The sequence below is a fragment of the Adiantum capillus-veneris genome, chromosome 4 (genome assembly GCF_014529385.1).
Source record: "Adiantum capillus-veneris isolate H3 chromosome 4, ASM1452938v2, whole genome shotgun sequence".
In the NCBI taxonomy this organism is placed as follows: Eukaryota; Viridiplantae; Streptophyta; class Polypodiopsida; order Polypodiales; family Pteridaceae; genus Adiantum; species Adiantum capillus-veneris.
Genome location: NC_140934.1, coordinates 126,464,986 through 126,492,413, shown reverse-complemented (window position 1 = coordinate 126,492,413; position 27,428 = coordinate 126,464,986). Strand labels below are relative to the sequence as shown.

The 27,428-nt window shown below is 47.4% G+C and overlaps 1 protein-coding gene across 3 annotated transcripts in view; it reads left to right on the top strand.

Annotated features, from left to right (window-relative positions):
• The first annotated feature begins 1,037 nt into the window (after positions 1-1,037).
• The window catches only part of LOC147459949 (oligomeric golgi complex subunit-like protein), a 64,521-nt gene continuing 38,130 nt past the window's right edge, over positions 1,038-27,428 (top strand). For all 3 annotated transcript variants that reach the window (XR_015187922.1, XR_015187921.1, XM_086511109.1), the window contains exon 1: positions 1,038-1,688. Coding sequence is in view for 1 of the 3 variants with exons in the window: in XM_086511109.1 (XP_086367235.1) it covers positions 1,212-1,688 (477 nt within the window). In the remaining 2 variants the exon portion in view is untranslated. The remainder of the gene's footprint in view (positions 1,689-27,428) is intronic.

Below are 27,428 nucleotides of genomic sequence, written 5' to 3'. Positions count from 1 at the left end.
TGAGTTCAAGAGTATGGCTACACCATGGATAGATTACCATCCACCCAACATCATCCAAGTGGCCGACATATCTCCCACTTCTACAACTAGAGGGACACGATAGTAAGACACGAGCATAGACAGAGACACGTAGAAAGGCCTTAGGGTGGCACTGGCATAGCCATTGCCCACCAAGATTGACTAATATAGAAAGTAGTTTCTCATGGTAACACGTGACAATTTTATTCAATGCCCTTCATACATTGATTTATTCGTAGCATATAGCTTGAGGGCAATGGTTGATCAATGACATAGGGTCTCATTCCACCCCATTGAGATTGATGTAGGTCTAGCAATAGACATCTCACGGGAGGCAAGGATGTGCAGGCTATGTAGAGTGGAGGTACCTCGAGCTCTTGGGTCGCTTTCTGCTTGAGATGTATCAATACCAAGAGCATCTATTGTTGCAGACTGGAAGCAGAAGCAACCATATTGGAGAGACTAGGCTTATAAGATATTTCACCTACATATATGACATCTGAAGAGGGTGCTACAACAAAACAGGGAGTCACCCTTGCTAGAGTAAAGGAGATCAATGCACACCAATGCCAAAAAAAAGCCCCTATTTGGGCCATCACATCGATGTAGGAGGGCAATCCAAGCCCAATATAAGAGACATCTCCAAGAGAGACAGCAATGGAGGACCGTTGACCTTGTGGAGATCATGTCGGTCCTTATAGAGGGCTCCTTTATGTATGCCAGACTATACCCTCCCATCAGCATAAGATGGAGTTGAGTAGGCTTGCATTTTCATGACACTGTCTTATCCCAAGCATATAGATATGCATGGATCCCCATAGTGAGTAGAGGCTCCCATCACCATAATACATTCTCCCATCATCGTAGGATGGACCTGAGTAGGCTTACATTTTCATGATGATGTATTATCTCCAGCAAATGGATATACAATGAGCCCATCTATCCCTGCTTACCCAAGCACACTATTCTGATGTCTTGTATACCATCCATAGTCCCTAACGCGGATACATCATAGTAGAGACTCTTTTTAGTTAATTTTGTTGACATCAATAGGATGACACAAAGACATTGATACGTTATACATGGGTCAGGCGAGTACTGACACATTGGGCCTTCGCTATCTCCCGCTTGCATATGTGAATGCAGTAGCTGCGTTACGTGCATGCTGGCGTGAACGCTTGTAGGTTGCAGCTATGGCAGATCTGCAGCAGTCTGGGCTGCCCGTATCGCAGAGGCCAAGATCGGTGATGGCACTGTTCGGAGGAGACGACACAGACACGATGCCTCTCTGGTTCAATAAGAACGCCTTTACAGCCTCAGATTTCAGCAGCGAGTCCTACATTGCAGATCTACGTAAGTTCGTGCCGCTCGAAACCCTACGTGCTGAACTGCGCAGCCATCTTCGGCTTCTCAAGGGTGAGCTGGTTGAGCTCATCAACAGAGACTATGCAGACTTTGTTAACCTCAGCACTAAGCTTGTTGATGTGGATGGCGCTGTCTTGCGTATGCGTGCCCCCCTCAGCGACCTCAGAAGCAGGCTTTCCTCTGTCAAAGACAGTGTCAAGGCTTCTCTCTCTGCACTTCAAGATGGCCTACACCGCAGAGCTGATGCTTCTCATGCTCGTGAAATTCTGGAGCTTCTTCTTGACACATCTCATGTGGTTTCAAAGGTAGCATATTTTTCTGTTTCTCTGCACGCATGGCCTTGCTAGCTAAATGTAGGTATAAGGTTTTCCAGAGAAGACCCTCTTTGTTTATAATTTTATTGTGCTCACTGGAAAAAGTATAACAATAACTTGGAGAGCTTTCTCTGATCCTGAAATGCAACATGTACACAACTAGAATTTCAGATGCAAGAGGTAGAGAGGGGTATGGAGATGCCAACTATACTCGAAACTTTTAAATAGTGAGAGAGAAATGGGCTGAAGAAGGGTTGGTATAGTAGGTAAAATTGGGTGGGAGTTGTTGCAAGCCTTTTGCTAAGGGCGATGTCCATGGCTTTATTTCTTTAACCATTCAATGTCGACTTGCAAACAAAGTATCTAGGACAGAATGCATATTTAGGGTTAGTTTTTGATGGGGCTTCCATTCCAGTATGTCAATATAGCTTTCATCACCATGATGTCTCATGGTTATGTGTGACGTGTGCTCTTTTTTATTTTTCTTTCGGGAAAAAGATCTTTCTATTAGTTAATGAAACTGCCCATAGGCCTACAACCACCTCTACAAGAGAGGGCTATAACAATCATGATGGGGAGACTCTCCCAATGAAAAAACAACATATGTACAATGAGGCTAAATCAAGAGATGGGAGGAGGGAAAAGCCACACAGGTGGATGGTAGTGCCATCTGAGCACACCCGGACCATGGTGAAAAAAGGCCCAGGACGCTAGAGTCGAAGGAAAGCCTCTGTGTGCTCCTGCATGCGGTCGAAGCTGCCCTGGAGTCTCTCGAAGTGTCCTCTGAGAGTATGGATCAACTCTAGCCAAAGATTTCGAACAGTCTCTGCTGGTGGTACAGGGCGAGCCTTGAAGATGCGGAAGCAGCGGGCCCACAAGATGAACCAGAGTGTCAAGCCGCAGATGAGCTCCCAACACTCCTCTCTCTCACTGCACCACTCTTGTGGAGTAAGCCACACAGGTGGATGGTATCTGAGCACACCCGGACCATGGTGAAAAAAGGCCCAGGACGCCAGAGGCGAAGGAAAGCCTCTCTATGCTCCTGCATGCGGTCGAAGTTGCCCTGGAGTCTCTCGAAGTGTCCTCTGAGAGTATGGATCAACTCTAGCCAAAGATTTCGAACAGTCTCTGCTGGTGGTACAGGGCGAGCCTTGAAGATGCGGAAGCAGCGGGCCCACAAGATGAACCAGAGTGTCAAGCCGTAGATGAGCTCCCAACACTCCTCTCTCTCACTGCACCACTCTTGTGGAGTAAGCTCTGTAGCAGGTTGGAGTGTAGGTCGACCCCCCCTGCATCACTATCATCCTACTGGTGGAGGATAGCTCAAACTGAAGTGCCGGGCCCGTGAAAGTGGACCACGCAATTGCCCCCCAAGTGTACTGCCAAGCAGTGGAAAGAGTTGGCATCAGCCGAAGAACACGAAGCCAAACCTGCTGTGCCAAAGGACAGTCCCAAAGACAATGACGCTGACTCTCCACAAGATGGTCACAGACTGTACATGCTGCCGAGAGACCACTATGTACAAGCTAGCTCCCAACTGCTGTAACTCGGTGTGCCACCAGCCACTGGAACAAAGTGACTCGCCTCGGCTGTCTGGAGTCCCACAACCTCTCCCAAAAAGCTGCCAAGAACTCAGTTGTGAGACCCTCCTCCTGCCAATGCGGTGCTGCAGCAAGACGAGCCTCTCTGTGCTGCCAGTATGTGACGTCCCAATCGAACAGTGTACTGAAAGAAAGGGACGCCTGGATGGTCTGCTGAGGAGAAAGGGTCCCTCCAAAACCACTCTCCAGGATCCCACTGTACTCGTGCCAGTGGACAACTCTTCCAAGCCCACAGAATCCAGTAGCCAGTCTCAAGAGTTGCTAGGTCAGGATCTATGACACAAGTTCTCCCGTAGATGCCCACCACTCGGATTCTCTGAAAACAACAATCTGCCACCTGTGGGGCCTCTATTGCAACTCGATGTAAGCGTCCCTCACCCTGTAACTCGAAGAACAGGGAGGGTACAGTCTCTGAACAGGCCCGAACTGAGATGAGAACCTCCAGTCACGTGAAGGCCCCCATCCATCTGGGCGCTGTTGACTCGAGAGGTGTGAGCCACCCAGCTTGTACTGCCTCTGAGATGTCCTGACACATGCTCTGCACCCCTCTCATGCCCTGTACCTGAATGCCTTGAAGCTCCTCTGCCTTGAAGCTCCCTGAAAACTATAGCCAATCACCTAAAGTGCAGAGCCGAGGAAACATGAGGCCTACTACCAACCAAGTGGCCTCTCTGAGTGCTAACCATGGGGCTCCAAACAAGGGGCTGTCTCAGGCGCTCCTCCGTACAAGTAGGCTGATGCTGCTCCCAGGATCGAAGCACTCACAGCGAAGCGGTCCTCCAGTCTCCTGCTCAAGCCAACTCTGCGCATCTCTATGAAAATCCATCTGGTTGAAGATCGCCAAGGGCCTCCAGCCTGAGGCACTCTAGCACTAAGTAGCTGAAGCAAGAACTCCTTCCAGGGCTCCTCTCCTGGCAGAAGTCCTCTGATGATGACCTTCCCTAGAAGGGCTCTGCTCTGCTGTGCTGGGTCTATGATCCCCAACTCTCCCTGGTACTTGGCATCCCTATGGGTTTCTCCTGCTCACCGGTTATGTGTAATTTGTACTTAGGCTACTTTGAATACTCTTGGATATTAAAACAACTGGCATGTCATCATACGGCTATGATGCTACCTAGCTTTATGTATACTTTTCGGTTTATGGATGATATCTTTAGTATTAATAACCATGCCAACATTGACTCCTTCCAAAACATTTATCCCTCAGTACTCTCAGTGGTTCCCACTGCTGCTCATAACATTGATATCAATTCAAAATCATTTTCAATAAGTACAAATTATCTCAATATTGGGATAACTCTTGTCTCACCATTCTCTGGGATTTTGTAACAAGATTCAGTTGGAAGCGTGATAAGCTGGAGATCCTACCCTCTGAGTTTGTGAAAAGGAAAAGTAATCGACCACATAAAACTGCGTTGCCATGCCACTTTGGCTCGGGCTATCTGAGTCACGTCCTGACCAAAGGAAGTTCTTGATCAACCTCTCTACGTGGCTGATGCAAGAACTCCAAAAGATCCAACAAGAAGTGATGTACCACATTGTAGCCAACAACACCTGGTTGGCCACTACAACTCTGCCTACCAGAGAGAGTCGTGCGGAGCTCCAATGTAACAACTTCCTCCTGATGGACAAGAGGAGGGGAGCAATCTGTTGCTCGGGAGACAAGTCCAAGCCAACCTGACAGCGCAAGTATCAAACTGCAATCCCTGGGGGAATCCATCTGAAACCCTCATCTGGCATCCAATCAGGCGTAGGAGCACTACCAATCGAGAAAGCCAGTGTCTTTCTTCAGTTGATCAGTGCGCCTGATGCACAACAAAAAGTCTCAAGCGCCTACTCACATCTGTGAAGGTTGGCCTCCTGGCCATCCAAGTAAAAGGCTGAGCCGTTTGCAAACACATCCTCCAGTAGCTCATCTCCCCGAATAGGGAGCGCTAAGCCACGTAAGCCAACCTGCTGTGAAACCAAAAACCTGCTCATCGCCTCCGCATAGAATATGAAGAGGAAGGGGGCAAGAGGGCAGCCCTGTCTGACCGAACGTGTAAGCATGAAACGTCACCTCTACCTCCTGACAAAAGAACCTGACTATGTGCCCGTTTGTACAGAGCTGACAAACCTCTGATCCAAGCATCTGAGAAGCCCATCCTGCGTAGAGTGCCCTCCCAAAAGTCCCAGTCAACTCTATCATAGGCCTTCTCAAAATTGAGAAGAAGTATCACCAGATCCTCACCACAGAGCCGCGCGAGGACAGCAGCCTCCCAAAAAGTAAAGATGTTGTCAAGGATACTACGCTCCTTGACAAAACCTGTCTGAGTCCCATGTATAATGCTCTCAAGAAGTGGCTGAATCCTCAAACTTAGAGCCTCAGCAAGAATTTTGTAGGATGAGTTGAGGATGGTGATGGGTCGCCACTGTCGAATCTCATCCAAGGAGCCACCCTCCTTGGGAATGAGGTAAATCAGGCCCTCATGTTGTGGGGCATCTCTCCTGTGTGCAGGATGTACTGAAAAGTGGTGTAGAGATTTGAGCCAAGCAAGTCCCAGTACTCCAAGAAAAAGTTGGGAGTCAAACCATCCTCACTTGGACAGCTACCACGGGGAAGTGCGCTAAGAGCCGCGTGAAGCTCCTCTAGCTGAAGAGGAAGCTCAAGCCTCTGGCGCATCTCCTCATTCACAAGACAAGGCATCTGTGCCCACACTTGCTCTCTGCATGCATCCTGATGCTCTGACTGAGGCTGTGCAGATAGTAGATCACGGTAGAAGTCAGTATCAACTGCACGCATGTCCTCTGGCTCTAAAGCAACTGACCCGTCGGGCCTCCTCAAAACTGACCGACCTTGGCATGCGTATGCCGGGGTCCCACTGCCTCAAAGAAAGCGCATGTCACTCTGTCACCCACCCGGGTTCACTGAGATGCTTGTTGATGAAAAGCAAACTCATGGCGCCTCTCCTCCGTGCTAACAAGCTCTTGGCGAGCCTGCTGCAACTGCTTCTCAAACCCAAGGACTGTCTGGATGTTGCTCCTGCATCCTCTGCAAGGAAGCACGCCCCATCGGAGACGCTGCTGCTCCTCTCTCGCTGCAGCCAGGCGAGCCGAAGAATCCTGAAGAAAGAGTCGACTAAGCTGAGCAAGTCCTGAGGCCACTCTGTCAGTAGGAGAATCCTGCATGTCTAAGCTATCTATTCAAAGAGCCTCCACTCTCTCTCTGATTGCAGAGTCCAGCAAGACCCTCTCAGGGTGTAACTAAGTCAGACTTTGTAAATAATCAATTTACGAGAGAAGAATTATCTAATTAGTGTGTGCACATCAGAATAGATTTAGCAGTTCTGGGGTCTCAGGTGCGCCCAAGTTTGGGCCAGCGCACCTCAGGGAGACCCTAGCAGAAAATACCCTGAAGCCCTAGCGATTGGGAAATTGGGTCTTCAATGAAGGGGTAGATAGTAGCCTCAAGTTTCAGGCTCAGAAAATTACGCGCGCTAGTGCAAGCACAGGAATGAGATGGGGTCCCTAGAATAATCACCCTAAGGCCTGATTATTTTACGGCCTTAGGATAAGTTAGTTAAAAGTATTCTTAAATGATTTTGCACTGGACCAAATAGCCGGACAAGTGCGAACAGGTAATGCCAGAGCATTGCTGGTACGGCAATGCGCTAGGGAGCATATAAAGTTTTCATTTGTTGCATCTATGTGTGCAGTTGTACACTTAATTGCACATTTCATTAACTAGCATAGGATTTTTAAAGTCAAAAGTTGAATGGTTCTTAAATTTTAAAGTAAGTGTGCCACTTGGCACACTTTCCCATGCAATCTCTCTCTCTCTCTCTCTCTCTCTCTCTCTCTCTCTCTTCATGCTAGCACCCCCTCTGCTGGGAGGGTATAAGAGAGCAGCCCCTCCCCCTCTTGCCAGGTTGGCAGTGCACTATCCCCCCCAAGTTGACCATCCTCTACGTAGTGAAGCTCTCCATTGAAGCTTGAGAGCAGCACCTTGTGGTGTATGTGGAGCCTCTAAGCACCCATCACCTAGAACAAGGCCTCTTATGGTTGCTTGCAGCTTTGGGAGAAGTTTCATCGCGTAAAGTAGTAGAAAACTCTCTTTCTCCCTTGTCTAGCTGCTGCAAATTCCTTGTTTTCAGCCCCTAATCACTTGTATTAGGGTGAATTCCAGCAAAGTCTTAATAGAATCTCATTCCCCACTGCCTACTCTACACATACACCAAGTTTGGAGCATTTCCATCGTGAAAAGGACCTCCAATTTGGCATTGGAACACACTCAGGTAACAATTTCTAGTTATGTGCAGAAAATTACAGCAAGCGTGTGTGTGCGTTTTGCATGTTTTTGTGGTTGGTTAATTGCAGGAATGGTTACGTCCAAAGTGGCACAGTTAACGGAAGATAGACCCTCATTCGTGAGAGCTTCCGATGAGTTTTGTGGAAGGTAGACTCTCCCCTACGAGAGCTTTCCAAAATCTCGCAGAAGAGGATAGATCCTCTCAATAGTCAGAGAGCAGTTCTTCTACTCTTAGTCAGAAGCAGAAAAAGGCCAAGAAAGAATAGAGGACGGGCTTTCGCCCCGTTCTTGTGCTTGTAAAGATTCTCCCTTAGTAATAAAGATATTCTCTTTATGGGGGGGGGACCAGCCCATCTTCTAGTCCCCAATGAAGTGTCAAGCTTTCTCTCTCTCTCTCTCTCTCTAATTCTCTTGAGTATTTGAACTGCAATTAAACGTCAGTTTACGCTTCCGTATTTTTGTGACACAGGGATGCGTAGCATCGTGCTCCCCCTCCTCTGCCTATCAGTCATTGTGAGGATCACTGGTGCATGGCCCGAAAAGGAAGTCCCAGCCAGAATGCCAACAGTCCCACCCAAGTCACAAAAGTGGTCACTAGTGTAGAAGCGATCAATCCGATAGAGATTCACTCCTCCCACTCTACGGTCCGAACGAGAGAAGGCCAGGCTGTCAAGTGGCCTCACAAAGCTAGAATGTTGTCACATATCTGAAACCCGCAGTCATACATAACCTCTCCCAAGCTGCCAACTCAACTCCATGCACAGAAGTATGGCTACCTCCAATCCTGGTAGCGGGGTCCTCCAACATGTTGAAGTCTCCCCCAATGCACCATTGCTTTGCCTGCGGCGGCAGAGACTCTACTATGTGAGCCCAAAACTCTGCACGTGCGCTCGCCACATTGGGCGAGTAGATGTTCAGGAAGCCCATGAGGCAACCCTGAACCCGCACAGTAATCCACTGAGCCTTGCCTGGCACAATAATCCCTCTGTCCACAATGGCCTGCTGCAAAGAGTCCGCAATAGTCATACATACCCCACCTTGGATGCCTCCAGGTCCAAATGCAGCTGACCAAAACGTCTCATAGCGACTACGCAAAATCTGTCCACATCGCCGAATGCGGCTCTCACAAAGGTGATGCTCCTGAAGCATAAGAATGTCAATCTCACCACCCACAAGGCATCTCTGTAGCTCACGACGCAGCCGGCCCCTCTAACGTTGAAACTGGGGCCCTCCTAATCCCTGCACATTCCATGAGATGATCCTCATGGAGTCAGTGAGAGAAAACAGATGCTGCCGCAACAGCCAACCTTGCTATCTTTGAGGCTGGTTTGGATGGGGAGTAATCCGCATCTGAATGACCGCTAGACAAGCGCGAAAGAAGTGATTGTCTCGCCCAGGCCCAAGCCGAGCGTGCAGCCCGAAGGGCTACATCCTCTGTCCAAGAATCCTCATGCACAAATACATAACAAGGAGGGCACTGAGTGTCAGCAAACAAATGCACCACAATGTGCCTGCAACCTGCTGCATCCGGAGGTGTCACGCTGAACTTGGCAAGAGGCCAAAGTGTCTGCACCATATCTCACCGCTAAGTCCCCTATGTGGTGTGAGAACTCAGTAGCGGGAATCTGGAGCCAGTCAAGGAATGTATGTTGGGTCCACTCTGTGAGATCCCTACCACACAGCGGCAAGGAAAAACCCACCGTTGTGTCCAGGGCCTCAATGTCGAGTCCACATCCTCTAGTTGCAAGAAAGAGGATGTGGACTCGAAAGCTAGCCTCCTCCAGGTTAGGAGAAGAGTCGCCCAAAAACCGAGTGAAGCTGTAGTCGAAAAAGTCCGAGCATTTGCGAATGTCGAAACTAGTTAAACCTCTAGGGACTGCTGCAAAGGGAGAAGTCAACACTTAGAAAGGCGGCCTCAGGTGGGGCTGTCCGTCTCAAGCCACACGGCTCGTAGCGAAAGCACTACCAAGAGAATGCGTCGCGGCATAAGCGAGTCCAGTGCCCTGCATTTGAGGAGGAGTGGAGGAGGGGTCGGGAGATGCGGCTGTGGGTCCCATTAGGGAGAGAGGAGGGCCGGGAGGCAAAGGTGGAGGTGGGGGAGGGGAGCGGCAGCGTCTGTGGGAGGAGGAGGCGATGGTGGAGGAATTGAAGTGGACAGGGCCTCCTCAGGCTGGTCCTGCTGAAGGGGGTCAAAACGGTTCCTAGTCGGAACCCAGTGTCGCTGAGCTGCAGAGGGTTAGCCACTAGGGGGAGCAGTGGGGCGAGCTCGCCCCTGTCGCGGCGGCAAGGCACCTGCTGCCAACCGTCAGCTGTTCGATCGCTGGTCTCTGTCGAGGTACCAGCCTGTGCGTCTTGTGTATCTGGTTGCTAGGCATGCTCAGCATTGGGAGGCTGCGCATGCGCTGTGGGTAGAGGTCTCCTGCGAGGACAGGCCTTTGCCAAATGGCCCATCCGCCTGCAAATGCAACACTGGTTCGGGAGACCCGAATACTCCACACTCTATCTGATGTAACAAACTTGGACACTCCAAGTCAAGATACCGCAACACAGCAGAGATTCACTTCAAAACAGTTCACAGTTCACAATTGATTCGACACGGCCCGGTGGAGTTCCGTGCCTAGAGGTATTGGCCCCAAAGACTGGCACCCCTTTCGGTATTTCTTTTTATAAGTACAACTCCCGCGGGTGCTCTCTCTTAGACTCTGCGTCCAGATGCTCTGCAGAGGGAGCCCCCTTGGGTTCTTAATAAAGGTTACGAGGGTTGCTAAAAGCAGAGCCCCAAAAGCTTCAAAGTCAAAAGCCTCATAAAAATAAAGCAAATCCTCTCACAAGCTTGCTTAGTAAATTAAAGCAACTTGCGTAGATTTCAGCTAGCTTTGCGTAGAAAATTCCTTGCCCTGCTTTTTTTCTCTCGCCAGCCAGCCAAGTCAGCATTCCGTACAGCCTTCCGCGTTTTCCGTCGTGAAGTGCGCCGCAAATTGTGGGGATCTGTACGTTGTTGCCACGTGAGCCCTAACAACGGATTTCCGGGAATGTTTACCACGTCACTGCCATGCCAGCATTTCAGCCAGCAGCCACCACTGTGTGTTTCTCTTGCCCCAAAAGGCTATGCCACGTCACAGGTTTGTGACATACCCCCCTCTTGAAAGTATTGTAATCGCCCTCGATTACGCCTGCAAAACAGACAGAGGCCAAAGTGTCTGAGCAGAAACGAACTGTTAGTACCGACGCACTAGGAACACACATCTAGCACATGTACCAATTGACAGTCACATCACACGACATCAGAGGACATCACTTGACATCACAGGACATCACATGACAAATCACATTTAAAAATCCATTTGGATCTCAGTTCATGATTAATTGGCAATGTATTTAGCAATCGCATCTAGATCCACTCGAGACCTCCAAGATGCCCAATTGACTAATCCTTATTGCAACCATGTCTATCGAGACCGTTCAGACCAAATTGCTGTTGTCATTTCGTCTATCAGTTCTTGCACTTAAACAAGTGAAGAACAAGTCAGTATCATGTTCGGGAATTCCAGTTTGTAAAGTCATTACAGCAGAATACTGTCATCTCACAGTATCCTTGAAACTTAAAGAGACATCAGTGACTTTAATATAAAAAATCGAGGCAATTTGTTGACAAAGGAGCGGAGCAACTCCCCTCTTGTGCATACCCGTTGCACCAGATTCCGCCCAAGCTGAGTTCGGGGTTTCATTTAGAATAGACTATGCTAATCCAAATGCTTTAAGGTAAAGATTCACAATCTGAGGAGTATCTGCTAGGTCCTCCTCCTCCATTCACTTCGCATCCAATGCGGAGTAGGTCTTGAATTTAACCAAGAATCGTCTTATCACTTTACCTTCTGTTTTTCTACGCCAATATCTGTTCTGGAACGAGTATCTGCTCATTTTTCTCCACTTCGGGTTGCTCATCTGACTCCCCATCATCGGTCACATCGCCTTCAAAAGGCTTCAAGAGACTCACATGAAAAACATTGTGAATTCTCCAAGTATCGGGCAGCTTCAGTCTAAAGGAGACATCATTTATCTTTTCGGAAAATCTAGAAAGGTCCATAGTATCTCATGCTAAGCTTTTGAGAAAGCCACTCCTTTCCATTTTTCTTTCTCAGGCCTGCCTTCCCAAAATGTAAGAGCAGCCAATCGTTCTCCTTCAATTTCAAATCGCGACGATGTCAATCTGCTGCTTTTTTCAGAGATTCCTCTAAAGTCTTCCGGACCAAGTTCAAGTCAAGTCCCTCGTGAACTGGTCGGCTTCAAAGAAAAATCTTATCTTACGTGCTAAGGAAGGGTGGACCCTTCGTAGCAAATTGAATAATCTCAAATGGCACCTTCCCCATCAAAGAGTTAATCGTGTTTTTGTAGGCATATTCCCCCAAAGGCAAAAACCTTTTTCCATGAAGTCTTCAAATCCAAAGAAGAAGACTTCAACAAATCTGGTACTACTGAATTAGCAATCTCTGATTGCCCGTCAGTCTGCGGGTGGAACGATGACGAGAATTGCAACCGCGTGTCAATGTTCTCTCAAATAGCCTTCCAAAACAAACTTGAGAATCTGGGGTCTCTGTCGGAGACAATTGTCTCAAACATGCCATGTAATCTGAAGATCTGGGCAATAAACAATCTTGCCCACCCTGTGTTTTCGGGAGATCAAAAATGAAATCCATTGCAATACTTTTCCAGGGGCGGGTGGGTGTGGGTAAAGGCTGTAACAATCCCTGTGCTCTATGCCTGTCAAAACCTTACTTTCTGGCATACCAAGCAACCGCGTACAAAATCGTCCACGTCCTTCTTGAGTCTCGGCCAAACCAAAGTATCTCTCCACTCATTTCGAGGTGGTAACAATGCCGCGGTGACCCGTAAAAGGTGGACAGTAGCATTCGGTTAGAACCTTTTCCTTCAACGGTTGTGTAACGCACAACATCGTTTTCTTCATCAAGTAGCCATCCCAAATGGAATATTCCGCTACTACCTCCCCATTTTGTATTCAACTGAATACATTTGCAAAAATCTGTAATTTTGGCGTATTGACCGACCATATTCTCGAAATTCCTATGATGTATCGCGGAAATAGCCATAACTAACGGCTTTCGGGACAGTATCTGCCACCAATTTCTTCTATCCTTGCACATGGACAATCCGCAAGTAAAGTGTGACTGTTTGCCCACATCATCTGCTTTTCCGATAGCTGCTTCTGTGACAAGAAGTAGTGTAAACTCAAACCATCTGTGAAAACCGTAAAATCGGCTCCGAATAGGTAATGTCGCCACTGAGTGAGAGCATGGATAACTGCTAAAAGCTCTTTCTCACATATCTGTAGTGTCAATTCCGGCCTTAAAAACAATCGGCTCTCATAGGCAATGACATGGCCTTCATGCATTAAGACCGCATCCAAACTACGACCACAAGTATGACAATATACTTCAAACGACTTCTGTAAATCCAGCAAAGTCAAAACTGGTCGTGTAGTCAAATTCTCTTTCAATGTCTGAAAGGCAGTCACCTCTGTGGGTCCCCACGAGAAAGGCACTCCTTTCTGTGTCAAAATATGCAAAGGGGAAGCAACCTCTACAAACTTTCTAATGAACCGTCTGTAGTACGAACACAAGCCCAAAAAGCTTCCAACTTTATGGACATTCTTCAAATAGGGCCAATCACGGAGAGTCTCTATCTTGGCCAGGTCCATTTCCACTCCTGCTACTGAGACAATGTGTCCCAAACAGTGTATCTTGGGTAGGAGAAATTTACTTTTCTTCGCATTAATCACCAACTTGTGATTTCATAATGCCTGAAAGACCTGTAGCAGATGTTCTCTATGTTTTGCCTCATCCTTGAAAAAAAATAACGTCATCAAAGAAAGTGCCAACAAATAGTCTGTACTCTCGAAAAATCTTGTCTATCATCCGGTTAAATGTCGTAGGAGCATTGGTTAGGCCGAAAGGCATCACCTAAAACTCAAAAAACCCAAAAGTCGTCCGAAAAGCCGTCTTGTAGACATCTCCCGCCGCGATTTGGATCTGATGATATCCGCTCTTCAAATCGATTCTGCTAAAACACGAGGATCCCCGTAGTCGGTCAAGAATATCATCGATCCTAGGAATCGAAAATCTGTTCTTGATGGTGATTTTGTTGATAGCTCTATAATCGATGCACATTCTCCAAGATCCGTCTTTCTTCAAAACCAAGTGTAAGGTGCAGTGGAATGAATGTTTGAACTTTGCTCAAGATGAGTGCTCCGTACTGTGCTCAAGGTTCCTTTTTGTTCTTATGGAAGGGAGAGCCTTTGTTCTTAATGAGAGAGTGCAATGATCACAAACAAGTGAATGGACACTGTGCGTGAAAGTGTATGAGACTGAGAGATAGAGAGAGAAGAGAATACGACACCAGAGACGTTGTAAAACCCTCCTCCAAAGGCCCCACCCTCTATGGCGAGAGTGGTCTACTTATGATTGCACAAATCTCTACAATGCTTGGACTTGCCGACTATGTCGACGACGATGAGGACGACGACGAGACGGGCTGAAAACTGAAATCGCTAAGGGCTGAAATCTGCAAATCTTTATCTGCTGAATTGTGACTCTATGTCGGAGACGACGATGCGACGACGACGTGCTGAAAACACAGATGCTGAAAGTTGCGTTTTCCGTGCTGAAACTGCAAACGTGGCGGAAACTGACCGTGCGGCGAGGGACTGTTGCGGGAAGGTGAGATCTGCTAGGTTCGGGACTTGATCTGCGGTGTCTAAGGGCTGAAAACTGAAAACGCTGATGCTTCTTGGTGTTCCGTCGCGGTAAATCTGCAAAACGTTGGGGCTGATTTGCAAATAAAAAACGCTAGGGCTGAAAATGGTTCTGCTGTCGTCGGATGTTCTGCAAATGCAAAACGGTAGGCTGATCTGCTTCTTGCTATCGCCAGGAATCTGCAAGATCCAAAAACGCTGGCTGATCTGGGCCAAAACGCTAGGTTGATGCTGTGGAGCAAAAACGCTAGGTTGATGCTGTGGAGCAAAAACGCTAGGCCTCTTAGGGGTTCTGCTGAGAAGTTGCCTGTTGAGCGTGTGCTCCTGTTGCCTCTTCTACCATTTAGTGCTAGTCTTATATACAAACTTACTCAATTTGCCCTACCTACTTTTCAACAAAAGTCACTTAAAAATAATAAGTGAAAAATGTCAAAAATAGGTAAAATAGGCTAAATGCACTGGAAAATTCCCTTGAAGGATTCTGATGGGAATGCTTACGATCATGTTGTGTGCAACCACAGGATATGCATCTACACTAAGTGATTGGGCATGCATTGTCTACGAATAGACTCACAAAAGTGCCAGATCACTTCCTATTCTAGACTGACTAGACTGAATTGAACCCTGATCATGCTGTAGCTTGTCCACGGACACATAGGGTTAGATGGGTCACGTGACATCCCCTCCTTTTCAAAGTGAGGTACTAGTACCGAACTATATGGCGTCGAGGGAGATCGCCAATAGCATCCGGAATCCTAGAAGGGACTCTTCACTGGCCCACTCTGATGTGTGGGTCGTGTGGTACTTGAACTTCATAAAGGTCTGCAACGCTTGCTTCTTTGGGCCGCGTCGAAAGCGACACAAAGTCTTCTGTGGCTCCTTCAATGCTTCAACTTCGTCGAGAGTCATGCATCTTTCTTCTTCAAGAATCTCCATGGCTGAAAATTCCTGAAACCATTTCCAACACAAAACCATGAACATACCTATTCCATGTAAAGTGAGTGGAAAAAATCTTGTCGTCCTAATAGACTGTGCATGCAATGTGGATGAACAAAGAGACGGAATGCCAAACCGTTCACCACACACACGCAAACAATGAGATCAAATCTTTCTCTTTTGATCTAAAGCAATGAATTGTGGCAATTCACAACGGAAATGCCCATGCTTAAAGAACTCTTTCATGTGTTGGTCGCTCTTTCCTTTGATGGCGTCTGCCATTCTTTCCTGGTGTTTGCGCTCCATTTCTGCTTTTCTTTCTGCTCTTCTTTCTGCGTGCCTGCGTTCCATTTCTGCCATTCTTTTTGCATATCTTGCTTTGCGTTCTAACTTCCTTTCCATATACATTTGGTCCAAGGCCTCCAAAGGAGTTAGTGCAATCCTTGACAGATGGGGAAGGGGGAGGGTCGGAAAAACATCCTGGTGGGGAAAATTCTTCTTCGCCTCTCGCATGCTCATCACCTCCAAGCGGAAGTCTCCATTCCGCTTCGAGTGATGACCATCCACTGAAGTCTTGGGTTCTTGTGGGTTTTTGTGGTCTTGGGTTCTTAAGTTCACGAGGAACTCGAGTTCTTGAGTTCTTGAGGTTTTTGCGGGTCTTGAGGTTCTTCTTTCGCTTGCAATCTGTGTTTGAGAAGGATCTTCTCTTCACCCGAGTTCTACTCTTTTCCGTGGGCGCACCCCTTGGCGGCCTTGAGCTCACACCAAGGTTGCTTTTTTCCACCTCACGTCGATTGGCCGGCCGCTAAGTGAAAAGAGGCACAAGGGGAGGCTGGACAAGCCCTTTTTTCTTGGGATTCCTGTCACTCTTCAAAAACACGATTAGGAATCGACACGCCCAAGTGAACTTGGGTTCGTGTGATCGCAACAAGCAAAAAAAAATCATGTGATTTTTGTGGTTCTTTCCTTGAGTGATACAGAACACTGCCAAAGCTCTGATACCAATGTAAGGTGCAATGGAATGAATGTTTGAACTTTGCTGAAGATGAGTGCTCCGTACTGTGCTCAAGGTTCCTTTTTGTTCTTATGGAAGAGAGAGCCTTCTATTCTTAATGAGAGAGTGCAATGATCACAAACAAGTGAATGGACACTGTGCGTGAAAGTGTATGAGACTGAGAGATAGAGAGAGAAGAGAATACGACACCAGAGACGTTGTAAAACCCTCCTCCAAAGGCCCCACCCTCTATGGCGAGAGTGGTCTACTTATGATTGCACAAATCTCTACAATGCTTGGACTTGCCGACGATGTCGACGACGATGAGGACGACGACGAGACGGGCTGAAAATTGAAATCGCTAAGGGCTGAAATCTGCAAATCTTTATCTGCTGAATTCTGACTCTATGTCGGAGACGATGTCGATGACGACGAGGCGACGACGACGTGCTGAAAACGCAGATGCTGAAATATGCGTTTTCCGGGGTGAAACTGTAAACGTGGCGGAAACTGACCGTGCGGCGAGGGACTGCTGCGGGAAGGTAAGATCTGTGAGGTTCAAGACTTGATCTGCGGTGTCTAAGGGCTGAAAACTGAAAACACTGATGCTTCTTGGTGTTCCGTCGCGGTAAATCTGCAAAACGTTGGGGCTGATCTGCAAATAAAAAACGCTAGGGCTGAAAATGGTTCTACTTTCTGCGGGATGTTCTGCAAATGCAAAACGGTAGGCTGATCTGCTTCTTGCTATCGCCAGGAATCTGCAAGATCCAAAAACGTTGGCTGATCTGGTCCAAAACGCTAGGTTAATGCCGTGGAGCAAAAAAGTTAGGCCTCTTGGGTGTTCTGCTGAGAAGTTGCCTGTTGAGCGTGTACTCCTGCTGCCTCTTTTGCCATTTAGTGCTAGTCTAGGTTTTCTTATATACAAACTTACTCAATTTGCCCTACCTACTTTCCAACAAAAGTCACTTAAAAATAATAAGTGAAAAATGTCAAAAATAGGTAAATTAGGGTGAATGCACTGGAAAATGCCCCTAAAGGATTCTGATGGATTATGATGGGAATGCTTATGATCAATGATTATGCTGTGTGCAACCAGAGGATATGCAGATCTACACTAAGTGACTGGGCATGCACTGTCTACGAATAGACTCACAAAAGTGCCAGATCACTTCCTATTCTAGACTGACTATACTGAACTGAACCCTGATCATGCTGTAGCTTGTCCACGGACACATAGGGTTGGATGTGTCACGTGACACCAACAATACTGGAGAGCAGTATGGTGAAGTGCTAGGGTGGACAAGACCCTTTTCCAAGAGGTCTTTCACTTTGTTGATATTCTCTTCATTTTGGGCTCGGCTCACACGGTAAGGTGGCCGGTTTGTGGTGTGCTTCCAGGTATTAGATCAATGGTACGATCCTCAGGACGAGCGGGTGGTAACTCGCGTGGCAGGCCCTCAGAAAAGCAATCGGCATGAGTGTGGAGAAAATCTTGGGGTTCTTTTCTAGGTCAAAACATATTTGACCTTCAATCATCATTCAGTTCTCTCCAGAAAATCGAGGAAAGAAGCTGAATTTCATCAAGTACAATCTTTGTGCCCTTCATTTGTCAAAGTCGCTTTCTCAGCCCGAGAGTCAACCACGACATTGTTCATAGGGGATTTCGAGGAGGACGTTACAACCTCCCAAGGGCATTACGTAGAAGTCCTCGTGCCCTAAACACCCTTGACATTGCAAACGAAGTTTGCCAATGATCGGTGTAATGGCATCATCCCGTCCGGGTGCCGCTAGATCTACTTCCGCCTGTCACCTCAGCTTATCGGGCGTAATCCCAAATCGAGCCGCCAATTCAAGTGAAAAGAAGTTGGCCTTGACTCCTCCATCAAAGAAAATGAGGGCTTCTTGTTCTTTCACTTTGCCCTAGGTGCGACAAAGTTTGTACTTTCGAAATTCGTTCATCTGATTAATACCCCTGACAATGCAAATGAAGTTCGCCAATGACAAGCGTAATGGATACACGAGCGTCGCTAGAACTGCCGTCGGTGATCCCATCCTGTCCGGCATAATCTCGAGCCACGCCGCCAATTCAGGTGAAATGAAGTTGGCCCTGGCTCCTCCATCAAAAAGATAAGGGCTTCCTGATCTTTCACTTTGCCCCAAGCTCGGCAAAGTTCTGTACTTTCATCTCTCTGGCTTGGGTCGGTTCCCATGCAATCCGGTACTAGTCCTGCTTTCATCTTGCCTTTTCTGCCACGTTCTTATGCTGCTCTAGAAATCTTTGGCCTGTTTTCAGTCTGTCCTTGTTGTGCCTCTTTGGATCACTTTGCGGAGATGTGCCCTTGTTCCCCGCAACCAAAACACTTTCTCTCTTTGAGTTAGTTAGCCCTTTCTCTAAGAGTCAGTCGGGGTCGTGTATCTTTCTTTTCCTGGGGATTCTTTTTCTTTCTATTTTCATTGTTAGAGGTCAGTTGGGTCCTTTGAGTCAAGATTTCATCAGTGGGGTAGGTCAAATTTCTTGAATGTATCGAGAACCCCCGTTTCGCATGACCCATTAGTTCTTGAATAGAGTTAGACTTTTGTTCAAGGCAGTAAACTCGGATCTCTGTAGGGAGTCGGCAACAAAACCGCTCAATCTGTTCCTTAAAGGTGACCTTCTTAAACTGTCACGTGCACATCTAACCCTATGTGTACGTGGACAAGGTACTACATGACAGGAGTTCAATTAGCTAGCTTAGGAAGTGTTTTGACACTTTTGTGAGTCTGTTCGCAGACCGTGCATGTCCAGGCACTTAGAGTAGATGCATATCCTTTGATTGCACACAGCATGATCATAAGCAGTACCATCAGATTCCATCAGGAGCATTTTACAGTGCACAAAACCTATTTTCCCTATTTTAGCCATTTTTCACTTATTATTAATAAGTGACTTTGTTGGGAAACTGTGTAGGGCAATATATAAGAAAAGCTAGCGCTAGCTCTTTCTGGCAGAAGAGGCAGTAGGGACTGAGTGTCCAACAGAGCACCTTCTCAGCAAGACTCCCGACAAGACAACTAGCGTTTCTTCGTCAAATCAAGCCTAGCACAAGATTCAGCCTTGGCGTTTTGCAATTGTAGATCAGCCTTGGCGTTAGTAGATCCCAGCATTCAGCATAGCGTTTTTGCAGCAGGACATCAATTCAGCCTAGCGTTTTTGCACCACCAAGTCAGCCTAGCGTTTTGCAGATTCCCCGCGACGGATTCTGTCACGAGGACGTGGCAGTTATTAACCATGTCACAGAGATGTGGCAACTGCTAACCTTGGTTGTTGGTTTCTTTCCAATGGGGTTTATTTTATTTATTTTGAGACCCTCTTTTTGAAGTAGCAAACGGTCGGACATTGTATGGCCAATGTGAACGGTAGATTCACCCGCAGACGGGAAGGGGTCGGCACTGGAATTCGTATGGTAAGAGGATGTCTAGGCTCAGAGCAAGATCATATAGGTCCCCCCGTCGCACTTAGCAAGTTGGTGGATACTAGGAAGTGAACTCAATTAAGGCGTAAAGTCAAGGTGGGACTACCAACCAAAAGTATCCGACAGTTGGGCCACATTGCATTTTTGGATGCGGTCCCAATGAGGATAGATGGTCAGAAGACCAGTGGGAGCCCAACGGAAGCATCTCCTAAAATTTAGGGAACTGCTATTTTGGGCCACGAAATGTGTTCGCGTCATTACCTTCGGTATGACTAGGGGAACACTTTACAACTCTGCCGCGAAGTCAACTGACGCACCAGTTGAGATATTTTTAGCAGGGAAAGCCCAAACTCGGAAACTGGGCGACGTGTCAGCTTGTGAGCGATTCTGCCACTCTGGGAGGCAAAAACGAGCTGCATATCATCAAAGGGGGCGCCATTTTCAGCCACAGGCGGATTGCAACAGGTACAGAAGCTATGGAATGCTTACCTTGCCCTCTATGCACAGTATGGTGACGGGAGTGATGCCCCGCACGCTACATACTGCTCTCTTTCTCCCCTACGTGCAGTTATGTGATGCCCCACAAGAGGGCTACTCATTTGACTGATGTACAGTTGTGTGGGTTCATGCTTTTGTGCTGAGGCAAGAGCCTCCTTGAGCAGGAACAGGGGTAGCTAACTGCTGCTCCAAAGCAGGCACTGGTGAGGGTCATAACCTCACCGTATAGGTACAAAATCAGCGCTGTGTATGCGCTGTAATTTGACTGTTTTTCAGCCATACGGACGCCAAGATCATTGGGAATCGTGCCCCACTGGCAAAGGACAGTTAGGGGACTGTTTGGGGCTGAAAACAGGGCAAAAACCAGTAAATACAGCGTGCTGAATTTACTGTTTTTGGACAGGAATCAGAGGGTATACGACAGTGCAAGCGAGTTCCAACAGGGGAATTGGTTTCGCGCAAGTTTTGGGGTTGTTATGCTGCCGAAATTTGGCCAAATCAAATGGTATCTAGGTGGATACACGTGAAGGATTCCCAGGACCTTACCTTGTAATTTACCCTCCTAAAGAATAAAGAAATACCGAAAGGGGCGCCAATTTTGGGGCCTACAGGTTGTCGGCGTCTGCTCGGAGCATTCTAGCTTCCGAGCCGTGTGTGTATTCAAGTGTTAACTCCCGTCGCAGGTTCTCTTTGCAAAGTGCTCTGTGTGTGTGTGTTTAAAGTAAAGAATTTCGGGTGAAAGCCAACGCCTACCGCCCTACGGGCCGGTTTCATGGTTCCATTGCCGGGATATCAATCACTTTTTCCTCAAAGAGTGAGCCTGGATTGTTCAGGGTAAAGACACACAGTGCAAGAACACAGGGATTACACTATGGCCGACAAGGGGAAGGGAATTATGGAAGAGGGTTCCTCTCCAAAGGACAGGCAGGAGATTCCTATGGTTTTTGAGATTGGCGAGAGCTCACGGCCACGTCAGTCTGTACCTCCTGTCAACGTGAATGTCCCTCCAGTAGTACAGGGCTTTATGACAGGGCAACTTGAGGATGATGCGTTTAAGACTCAGTTAGTTGCCGCGGTGAATGTCTTTTCGCAGCTGGTGTAGAATCCGAGGTTTATGGAATTCTTGCAAGCGCCACCAGTGCAACAGCAAAATAGGCAACCTACGCCGCGTACGGAGCTTGTTGAAGCTCAAGCCCAGGTACTTCATGAGGCGCAGGAGGAAAGGGAACACTCGCATGTTGCGGAGTCGGGGGCTCCAAAGCAGATTCCTCCCGTGCTTGAACAGGTGGCTAGAACGCCTATTCCACAGGTTATGCCAGTTCAGCCCGCCACCTTTCAGAGCCAGCATGCTGTCTTGAATGGACAGGGAGCTGGATACCAGGCTATGCACTCAGTTTTTCCACCACCCACGGTACATCTTGGGTATTTCGGGGGTGGATCAGTGTTCCAAAGTATGGCTGGTTATGCGTCTTGAAGTCAGCCGTACATGCCAGGAACAGTGTTCGGGGGTATGCAAGGCATCATGCCAAACCCCATGTATGGTACTATCGGCATGCAGCAAGGTTTCCACGGCAACCAGGGCCAGTTTGGGGTGCCACAGGGTCATTTTGGCATGGCTGGTTTTTCTGGACAGCAGCCAGATATCGCACCTCTGACGCAAAATGTGAATGGCCAACACGTGCCGATCATGCCTAGTACAGTGCCCATGTTGCAGACCATTCCGTATGACAATTTGGGGGCACTAGAGAAGCCGAAGGCTTACAAAGAGGGTGGTGCAGCAGTAAAGTTCAGTACCTTCAGTGGTTTCGAGGACAAGACAAAGGCACTCACTTTCCTCCAGCAGTTTGATACAGCTTATGCGGGAGGGAATTTTACAGAGGCCTCGAAGGTCAGGAAAGCTGCCACTTTCTTAAAGGACAATGCGCTTACATGGTGGACGACATTGTTAATGCAAGGACAGGCACCCGCCACTTGGGTTTACTTCAAGCAAATGTTTGCATCTGCTTGGCTATCAAATGAATTTGAAGCCGATGTCCTGACAGATTGGCACCAGCTTACGGCAGCTTCGTGCAAGAGCTTGCTGGAGTACAATAGGAGGTTTTGTAAAGCATTACTCTCAGTGACCTCCTACAGATTTGTGCCACTGACAGAGCAGATAGAGAAGTATTGTTGTGGGTTGCCTAAAGGGCTTCGCGATTACTGTACAAAGAATAGAGTGGCTACCCTTACTCAGCTTATGGAAGTTGCGAACACTGGTCTTGCCTTGTTGAAAGGAGAGGACAGTGGATTTCCGAGCAGTGATAAAGGAGGGCAGCAAAAGAAAAATTCAGCGAAGAAGCCCTTTGTGAAGACGGCTCCTGATGCATCACAAGGGTCAGAACAGGCCACCAAAGATAAGGATTCAGCTGGGGCTTCTGGAGCGCAGGCAAAGAAACAGAAAAGGAAGCCTTTTGTGCGCAAGTGGCTCGAGGAAAAGAAGGTCCTAATGGCTGAGAACAAATGCTTTATATGCGAGTAGCGTGGTCACTTTTCTATTAATTGTCCACAAAGGAAAAGGCCAGCTGACTCAGAGGATAAAGAAGACCAGAAAGGCAAGAAGCCAAAACCCACGGCAGGTTTAGTGCCAGACATGGTGGGTGACAGGCCCAGCACAGATGCCAGTGAGTTATGCAGGGCATGGGGTAAAGTTAGGGATCAGACGGCACTCATCTTCTTTGATCCAGGTGCCAAAGCCAACTTTATCTCACCAGAGTTAGCTATGAAGCTCGGCATCAAAGCTGAAGAGATGGGGTACACCGCAGAGGCAGGGTTGGCATGTCCTGGCCACTCAGAGTGTGTTACTCCCATCATTGGAAAACTGCGTCTGCATATTCAGTCGTATGTGGACACTGAAGAGTTTTACATCATGCCGCTGGAAGGTTGTGACGCCTTGTTGGGGATCCCGTGGATGTTCCGAGTGCATGGAGTCTTGGATGCCTACAACAAAAAGATCACTGTACAGCATAGGGGCAAAACTCACATCTTGGATGTAAAGCTTAAAGGAGAGTCAGTCCCTATTGTATCTGCTTCTGCTATCACTTCTGTAATAAAGAATCATCTTTCTGTGTACTTGATTTTTGCACGTGATGTCTCAGATAGGGATCAGTCAAATTTATCTATGTTAGATAAAGAAAGGTCAGCATTTTTGCAAAAGTTTAGTGACTGTTTTTCTGATTCATTACCGTCGCAATTACCGCCAGAGAGACCTGAGGACCATCGGATAGATTTGGTGCCAGGGTGTAGCCCACCAAATAGACCTCCCTACAGGGTTAGTGCGGCGCAGCAGAAAGAGATTATGGGCCAGGTTGAGGAGTTATTAGAGAAGGGGCTGATTCAGCCTAGTTCTTCACCCTTTTGCTCCCCAGTGCTCCTAGTGCAGAAGAAGGATGGCTCATGGCGCATGTGTATTGATTACCGTGCGTTGAATAAGAATACCATCAAGAATAGGTTTCCTATTCCTCGCATTGATGATATTCTCGATCGTTTAGAGGGTGCTGCAATTTTCAACAGGATAGACCTGAAGAGTGGGTACCATCAGATTCGTATAAGCCCAGAGGATGTGCACAAGACTGCGTTTAGAACGACATTTGGTCTTTATGAGTTTCTAGTGATGCCGTTTGGGCTAACAAATGCTCCTGCCACGTTCAACAGAATGATGGACCGGATTTTTCGCTCGCATCAACAGTTTGTTGGAACATTCTTCGATGACATGATTGTGTATTCGAAGAATGAAGAGGAGCATAGGCGTCACTTGACCATTGTGTTCGAAGAGCTGCGCAGTCACAGGTTACTTGTCAATCCTAAGAAAAGTGAATTCTTCCTGGAAGAGATCCACTTTCTGGGCCACATAGTCTCAAAGGATGGTGTTAGAATGGATCCCGCAAAGGTCGAAGCTATCAAGACATGGCCAGGCTTGAAGACTGTGCACGATGTCAGAAGCTTCTTGGGATTGTGTTCCTACTATAGAAGGTTTATCAGAAATTTTGCAGAGATAGCATCGCCTCTTCACGCATTGCAAAAGAAAGAGGTCACTTTCAGATGGACCCAAAAAGAGATTTCAGCTTTTAGTCTCTTAAAGGAAAAGTTGACTTCAGATCCAGTTATTGTTTTGCCAGATCTCAGGAAGTCATTTGTGGTCCAATGTGACGCGTGTGGCAGTAGCATCGGAGCAGTGCTAATGCAAGATGGACAGGTAGTAGCATATGAAAGCCGAATTTTGCAAGGGCCAGAGAGGACTATGCAAGTCTATGAGAAAGAACTCTTGGCCGTTATTCATGCGCTTTCTAGCTGGAAGCACTACCTCTTAGGTGCTGATTTTGTTGTCCAAACAGATCATCAGACCTTGCGATACTTCTTGACACAGTCAAAGTTATCTGAAAAGCATATGCGATGGGCAAACATTCTTTCCATGTTCCACTTCCAGATTATGCATGTGGAAGGCAAAAAGAATGTTGTGGTTGATGCGTTATCAAGAAAGCCACAAATTTCAGCTGTGTCAATTCCTTATCATCATGAGTTAGATGACATGAAGGAACAGTATACTGCTGATGAAGATTTTGCAAGGATCTTTGAACAGTTACAAGAGGGGCAACATCACGAGCACTACCTCCTCAGAGACGGTTTTATGATGATGCATGGCAGACTTTGTGTCACTAGGCCACTGCGACATAAGGTCATGGAAGAGAGTCATGTCCCACCGTATGCAGGGCATCGTGGCATTGATGCAACAGTTAAAGCGGTAGAGACGTTCTTCTATTGGCCTACCTTGAGGAGAGATGTGGATGCCTTTGTGCGAGCCTGCATAGTTTGCCAAAAGGTCAAGTTTGACAGGCAAAAGGCACCAGGGTTGTTACAACCACTGCCGATTCCGGATAAGCCATGGGAAAGCATTGCTATGGACTTTATCTTTGATCTTCCAAGGACGCCAACAGGGAATGATGGTATATGGACCATTATCTGCAGGTTCAGCAAGCAGGCCCATTTTATCCCTGTCAGGAAGAAGATAAAATCTGATCAGATGGCACGCTTGTTCATGTACAATGTGTTTAAGTACCATGGTATGCCACAATCGATTATCAGTGATCGTGATCCTCGCATGACGAGTTTGTTCTGGAGAGGATTGTTTGAGAACATGGGTACTACGCTCAAGTTCTCGTCTTCGTTTCATCCACAAACTGATGGACAGTCAGAAGAGGCCAATTCTACTGTCTTAGATCTGTTGAAATGCTATGTGTCAGATAATAAGGGCAAGTGGGAACAGTATTTGCCTATGCTTGAGTATGCGTACAATAATACGGTGCATTCGTCCACTGGCAAAGCACCTTTTGAAATTGTTGAAGGCGGCAAAAAGGTTCCTCCCATTTTGCACACAAAGGACAAGATCTTTGAGGCAGATCGATATGTTGAGAACATGGATGAGATGTATAAGAAGATTAAAGTTGCCTTGGAGAAGACTCAGGCAAAACAGAAAAAGGCTGCTGATCGTCACCGTCGTGAATTGCTACTATCACCTGGTGATTGGGTTCTTTTAAGGTTCGAAAAGGCAAGGTTAAAGAAGATGAAGGGTAAGGAACGGCTGTTTCCTAAGCTCAGCATGCGTTACTATGGGCCTTTTCAAGTGCTTGACAATATCAGCGATGTGGCTTACAGGCTGAAATTGCCTGATGCATGGAAGATTCATAATGCGTTTCACGTGAGTCTTCTAAGACCCTTCGTGGGTGATGTGCCAGAAGATATGCCAGTTGAGGATCAGCCAGAAGTTGAGGAACTTGATGAGATCCTGGTACCTGAGCAAGTTTTGGCACATAAGGACAGAAAAGTTAAAGGACAAGTTGCAAGACGCTATTTGGTGAAGTTCAAGAACTATCCGCCTATGGATGCAAAGTGGATGGAAGAGCATGAACTGTAAGAGTCACCAAATGTATTGCAGCTTTACCTTGAAGCCTTTGGGTTACAGCCTACTTATGCCCCAACCCAACGTGTGCAAAGGAGGGGTAATGATAGAGCTAGTACATCAAATGTACATATGAATTCAGTGCCATAGATAGAAATGGCAAAAGTATGAAGGCCTCATTAAGTCATTTGTATCTATGTATGTTACGACCTTTCTTGCGGATACATGCGATGATAAAAGAGTGTTAATAGCACAAGATCATCAATGGCGTGTATTTATGGTATGCAATCGAGGACGTTTGCGATTTCAAGAGGGGGGTATGTCACGAGGACGTGGCAGTTATTAACCATGTCACAGAGATGTGGCAACTGCTAACCTTGGTTGTTGGTTTCTTTCCAATGGGGTTTATTTTATTTATTTTGAGACCCTCTTTTTGAAGTAGCAAACGGTCGGACATTGTATGGCCAATGTGAACGGTAGATTCACCCGTAGACGGGAAGGGGTCGGCACTGGAATTCGTATGGTAAGAGGATGTCTAGGCTCAAAGCAAGATCATATAGGTCCCCCGGTCGCACTTAGCAAGTTGGTGGATACTAGGAAGTGAACTCAATTAAGGCGTAAAGTCAAGGTGGGACTACCAACCAAAAGTATCCGACAGTTGGGCCACATTGCATTTTTGGATGCGGTCCCAATGAGGATAGATGGTCAGAAGACCAGTGGGAGCCCAACGGAAGCATCTCCTAAAATTTAGGGAACTGCTATTTTGGGCCACGAAATGTGTTCGCGTCATTACCTTCGGTATGACTAGGGGAACACTTTACAACTCTGCCGCGAAGTCAACTGACGCACCAGTTGAGATATTTTTAGCAGGGAAAGCCCAAACTCGGAAACTGGGCGACGTGTCAGCTTGTGAGCGATTCTGCCACTCTGGGAGGCAAAAACGAGCTGCATATCATCAAAGGGGGCGCCATTTTCAGCCACAGGCGGATTGCAACAGGTACAGAAGCTATGGAATGCTTACCTTGCCCTCTATGCACAGTATGGTGACGGGAGTGATGCCCCGCACGCTACATACTGCTCTCTTTCTCCCCTACGTGCAGTTATGTGATGCCCCACAAGAGGGCTACTCATTTGACTGATGTACAGTTGTGTGGGTTCATGCTTTTGTGCTGAGGCAAGAGCCTCCTTGAGCAGGAACAGGGGTAGCTAACTGCTGCTCCAAAGCAGGCACTGGTGAGGGTCATAACCTCACCGTATAGGT